We start from the raw sequence: 6,008 nt of genomic DNA on the forward strand, positions 1-6,008 counted from the left end.
AAATGTTGAAATTGTTTATGTAAAAATTGCACTGGGGTAAAAAACATTTTTGATTAATTGGTAACGCTTCAAACAATTCCTTCCTTTAGATCTTGTGCTATGGTACCATATTAATGAAACATTCAGTTTTGTTGCAATTTTACATTAGTTTTTAGCAGTTTTTCAGCAGTTCACTTTCTTTGAAGGAGTTACATCAATAAATTGCATTGTCAAATAAAGCCTTTTGTATTTATGTATTTTTTCCTATAAGAGTCAAGCTGACCCAAATGTGGTTGATTTCCATCATAACCCTTGCCGGGGTCAATATTTACCAATATTTCTGGGTCAAATTTACAACCCATAAATTGGGTCACTTATTCTGACCTAATTTTCTGGGTCAGTTTGACCCAAATGTGTTAGGTTCCCTCCTGACTTTCATTTGGGTCAAAAAGTGACCCAATTTGGGTCAATTTTAACCCAAGTGTTTTTAGAGTGTAGCGCAGGCGTCCTATTGCAGCTGGCATTCTACCGTACAAATACAATATTTGTTTTAAATTACATGTTTGTTTCATGCAATCCAGTTCATATCAAATATTTGACTACATTCAAAGTCAAATTTTGTGATGAACAATCTGCATGATCGAAATAGGGACCTGGGCCTAAGAATAAACAAATGATACAATTAATTTCACTTACCACGTCATAAACGGTAACTGTGCATTTTGACGGACTTAACGTAACCAATCTGTTTTCTGTGGTTACGCGTATTTTATGTAACTCTTCATTCATATCGAAAGCACGAAGACATCGGCTAGTCTTCTGAGAATAAAGCTGAATTTGAAAATTACTCCATGAGACAAATACGAGATCAGCCCTTTCATGAACACATATGCTCATGGCCATTGCGTCTGTTTGAATAGCATTTTTTAATTCCATTTCCTTTGATCCAGTCAAACTGAAGACAAGAGCTCGACCAGCATTTTTTGTACAAACGTATATTTTTTCCATCACAACAACCATTTCCAATACACAGTCATTTCTCATATCTCTCAAAGAGATAATATTTTCGTCCATTGAATCCAAATTATACACGCTGACATTGGTTGGTAAGATTGACGCTGCATACAGGTTTCCTCTGTAGAGACATACACACGTAGGGGACCGCTTCCAGTTTAGGGTCTTAAAAACATCCCTGTCTTCAATACTCATAAATTGCACTTCGCTTTCAACTTTCAAACCAATTATCGAGCTACCTTCCGAAAACAGCACCAATTGTTCGCCCGGCTGAGTTAGGTCAAAGTTTTGGTTAAATTCAGGAAAATTGTCATACTTTCCAGAGGCTTCCTTGTACATAGAAATAAATGTTTTGGGTATTTCTAGGTTATGCCCAGATATGAGAAGCTCATTTGCCGGTCCTAACGCGATATCGTCTATTCTCCACTTGTCTTTTTCTTGATATTTTTCGTTTGAAATGCGACCCATCCTGCAAATAAAAAATTGGTGTTTTAAGTCATTAATGAAAAATGATTATCGTTCAACACATCTATTGAGCCAAGGAGGGGCGTTATCGCTAAAGAGGCAGGCATTCATTCCTACTCGAGATAAGATAAGTTCTCAAACCTCGTTGAGGTACTTTAATAGTTTAGAACCCATTTAGTTAATATTATTATAGTTGCACATCTCTTCGTTGGTGAAAACTTCTTTCTAGGGTGTCAGTCAGAAGCAACAGTACTTTATATACCGTGAAAATCAGAACTGTCGTATCGAAAGGAGTTGTCACAGAGCAGTAATTTCTCTACCCATTTAAATACAAGTCGAGTAAAACTCTATTTAATAATCGTAAGTCAAGCCAAGTAAAAAATTACAATTTGTATAAGAAATGTAATGAAAGCTGGACATCTTCTGAAATCAAGTCAAGTATAAGCTAATAAATAGTATTGCATTACAGACATGCTAAATTGTCAATTTTCTGAATCCAGATTTGTACTTACAATATTGGCGTCATTGCTGAGGCTGCCATTTTCAATGTTGATGTAAAATGCAAAGAATTAAAGTAGAACTCAGAGATCTAAAACAAAAAAAAAGATTTTGTTAGATATGTATGAACAGTTTTTAAATCATCATATTGGTCCATCGGGTTTAATTGATCAACAATCAGTTATTTCAATGCTTTCGGTACAGCTTCAAGTGATTGTTACTTTAGCATCAACAAGATTCAGCATCCATTGTCCTCATTGTTTTCCTACCCTTTGCGTTAGTATGGAAAATATTATTCCTCTTACCAAGAATCCGCCACTGTTGATTGGTCTTTCGGACACCTACACGTAAGAACAACTATATATCATCATCATTACCATAGCAATGCTTTTCTTACGAAAACTTAAGTGTATCGTAGACCCTATTCCCTTAGGAAAGTTTCTTTGTAGAACTCTTTGTTTTGAGTTTATTTGTAAATGAAGCAATAATGTTAAGAATAAACCTTCGAACAATCAATGCTCTTCTGAAGATCGTTAGTTGCAAAGGAAATGAGTTTTTATACTTACTTTTGACAAACAAGTAACTGCCTACAGAACGATGTCAATCTACAATACACTTCCATATGCCTTAATTCAAGTTTGTTTAAAGCCTAGCGTGAATGTGGACATTGGACGCTCTCCGAACAATTGATTGTTTAAATAAAATGCTGTTTGATTTGGCAAACTTGCTATTGTACATAATAGTGAATATGACCATGTGACACCATGAGTAAGAACTGCTACGTCACCTTTTCACCCGTGTTTAACTTGATGTTAACACTTGCATTACACTAACGTATGTTGCCAATTTACTGTAAATCAAATTAGGAACTTACGTGTAAGTTAAACATCCACTCACTTAAATTGTTGAGAAATTACACCTTCTGCTAATATTGTTATTCTTCCGAAATGTTATAGAATCTGATTGAGAAAACTTAGTATCGCACCATGCATCTTAATATATATATATATATATATATATATATATATATATATATATATATGTATATATATATATATATATATATATATATATGATTCTTTGCATTGTATATATATATATATATATATAAATACAATGCAAAGAATCATATATATATATATATATATATATAGGCCTATACATATATATATATATATATAGGCCTATATATATATATATAGGCCTATATATATATATATATATATATATATATATATATATATATATATATATATATATATATATATATATATATATATATATATATATGATTCTTTGCATTGTACATTCAATGACAAAGTTATTACCCGTCAGTCTTTACACTAATGGACCTGCACTAAGGACAACAAATTACTTGTATATAAAAGGGGCATCCCTAATTAAAAGTATAGAAGTTGTGGTCGTTCTAAACAAAAGTAATTCTACAAATTGTGCTCTCATAACACAGGTCCATTATGTTGAATTTTTGTTTGCAGTTCCTGCTAATATATGCCAGAACACCTAGTAACGGCCGGACAGTGCTTATGCAAAAAAAGGAAATGGTTGTTCTCGTATTCATATTGTATGTATGTATGTATGTAGATAGTTTAGATCCTCCTGCAAGCAGAAACTCGCGAAGAAGTCTCATTGACTTGTCAAAGCCGCAAGCTCACCGAACTTCAGTATCTTGAATTCAAATTTAACGTCCATTATTATTAATTGTCAATTTTCAACAACTCTGTAACTGGACGATATACATTAACTTAGGACCTTATGATTGGAAGGCACCGGTCGTTAACCACTGAGCTAACACTCCATATTGCACTCGGATTTAAAACGAATTTTCACAGTGCAGACATTACATAAGATAAGTACCATACCTATACTGTTCCGTACCAATGATCCTTACAAAGTCTAACCTGAGGGAATTCCTAGCTTTATAAGGTATTATAATTGTATTATGAATATCCAATGTATATGGGCGCAAAGAGTAAACGCTCAACGTTTAATCATACATTATACTACATACAACGTACGGTAATAGTCATCGAAGGTGCGCAGAAGAACATGTAAACAGACGAACTACGCTAATCTTCATACACGAGAGAGGGCCACCTTTAGTATATATCGGTGGGTTTCAAAGAACGATGTACCCTTGATTTTACAGTTTCATTCTCAGATCCGTGGTTTCCAAATAGTATGATATTTAAAGCGATTTTTCCTGCAACAAGAAGTCGACAAAATTCAATAAAATGTCGATCAAGTAAATTCCACTAAGCCAATCGATATCGTTGTTACTGCCCAATGGCCAAGCCCATTGTTTGGCTCGTCTTCCAAACGATTTGAAAATTAATTCATATTCGATGACGACTTGTGTTGTTTTGATTTATTTTACTTTGTCCAAACTTCACTTGCACCATTAATAAGAAAATACCAGTGGCGTAGGAAGGTACTTTTGAGTGGGGGGCTGAAGACTGATGGCCGGCCTGGGGGAGGGGTTTAAGGGGAGGGGGTGTCCCCCTCCCCTTTGGAAAGTTTTAGCATTTCCAGGTGGCCTCAGATGCAATTTGGTGCAATATAGCACACTTCAACACCCACTCCATTTTGTAAAGAATTTTGCATTTTCACCTGGCCTTAGATGCAATTTGGTGCTTCAAATGAGATTTTTTTCTCATTTGGAAATGAAAAAGGGGTTTTCTGACTTGCGGAGCGGGGGGGGGGGGCGGAACGATACTTCCGCCCTCCACCCATATTTTTCACTGGGGGGGCTGGCGCCCCCCCCCCCCAGCCCCCCGGTTCCTACGCCCTTGGAAAATACAGAAAGTAAAAAATAATGTGACCCCTGTATATCATTTCCACTGCTGATTAGCTGAAAGCAAGATGACGCAATTAAGAAGGATAATACAATCAACGTTCGCGGTTTAATTGCTAATTACTTCCCCCATTTACTTTCACGTTGATAACCATGAGTCGGGTATTTATGCTCGTTTGTACCTATATGTATGGTCTTAGCTATTTACAATCGCTCTCTTCCAAACAAGACGCCATACAGGACTCGAACTTACCCCGTACCAACTAATCAACAAGTTTCTCATCATTATACTTTTGAAACGATTGTAAATATAAACCGTTGCCAGGATGATCACTTCATGCATGGAACTTTGCTGTATTACATTTGATGGGTGACTTCCACTATTCGCCTACCGCACCCCTCTCATTTAGTAGGTCTGTCATGCAAACCCTACAACCGCTTTGTTTGTACTCTCCCCAACATGTAGTTTGTAACTACAACCACAAAAATGAGCACTATATGAATAACTGATAAGCGACACAAGAATAACATGTAAAAGTCATTGTTTCATTTTATATATCTGAATAGGCATTTCGCAAATATGTATAAATATTTTCCCAAAACATTTTTATGTTTTGTGAAAGAACGTTCAGTCATGCTTATACTTCAACATTTCAAGTTTTCATGAGTTGGGTAGCTGGTAAGCAGTAGAGCACTCCAACGGATTCAACTATAATCAGTCATTACTCGTTATAATGCATATACTTTGCAAAACGAAACTAAATTCATGAACACTTATTTACAAGGGGCAACGGCTAACGAGCTCATAAACAACAGAATTTCATCTGATAAGACTTGACTACGTGCATTCTTGAGGGGTCTACCAACTGATTATACTTGGTCTCTGTTGACAAAATTTTCTTCACATTGGAGACGCTAAACAATGAACACTACGAACTTTCCGGATGTCAAAGGGCAGTGCAGTTTTAATAGCACTGAGCAAATACATACTTTAGATAACTTTAGGCATATTTCAAATATGTCTTTGCCCCTGTGACTCTTCAGTAGCAAATAGATATCTGATGAAACTTGCTAGGTGTATTCGTGGTCATGTAGCAACTGGATTTGTCTGAAGTTAGATCTCTATTATATCCTCAGAGTCCTTAAACATGTAGAAATCCAGATGATTTCCATTCAAGACTTATTAATACTATGCAAAGTATTTGTTAGCACAGCCTTGCGTATAGAGAAATATATATAT

General features: G+C 35.5%; 1 protein-coding gene across 1 annotated transcript in view; it reads right to left on the bottom strand.

The window, feature by feature from the left end:
* Positions 1-2,700, bottom strand: part of LOC139977846 (uncharacterized) — a 55,375-nt gene extending 52,675 nt beyond the window's left edge. The window contains exons 1-3 of the mRNA XM_071987532.1: positions 2,523-2,700; positions 1,971-2,047; positions 676-1,462 (exon numbers count right to left, since the gene is read on the bottom strand). Of these exons, the coding sequence (XP_071843633.1) occupies positions 676-1,462; positions 1,971-1,999 (816 nt within the window). The 5' untranslated portion in view covers positions 2,000-2,047; positions 2,523-2,700. The remainder of the gene's footprint in view (positions 1-675; positions 1,463-1,970; positions 2,048-2,522) is intronic.
* Between the last annotated feature and the right edge of the window lie 3,308 nt (positions 2,701-6,008).

Source organism: Apostichopus japonicus, chromosome 12 (genome assembly GCF_037975245.1).
Source record: "Apostichopus japonicus isolate 1M-3 chromosome 12, ASM3797524v1, whole genome shotgun sequence".
Classification (NCBI taxonomy): Eukaryota; Metazoa; Echinodermata; class Holothuroidea; order Aspidochirotida; family Stichopodidae; genus Apostichopus; species Apostichopus japonicus.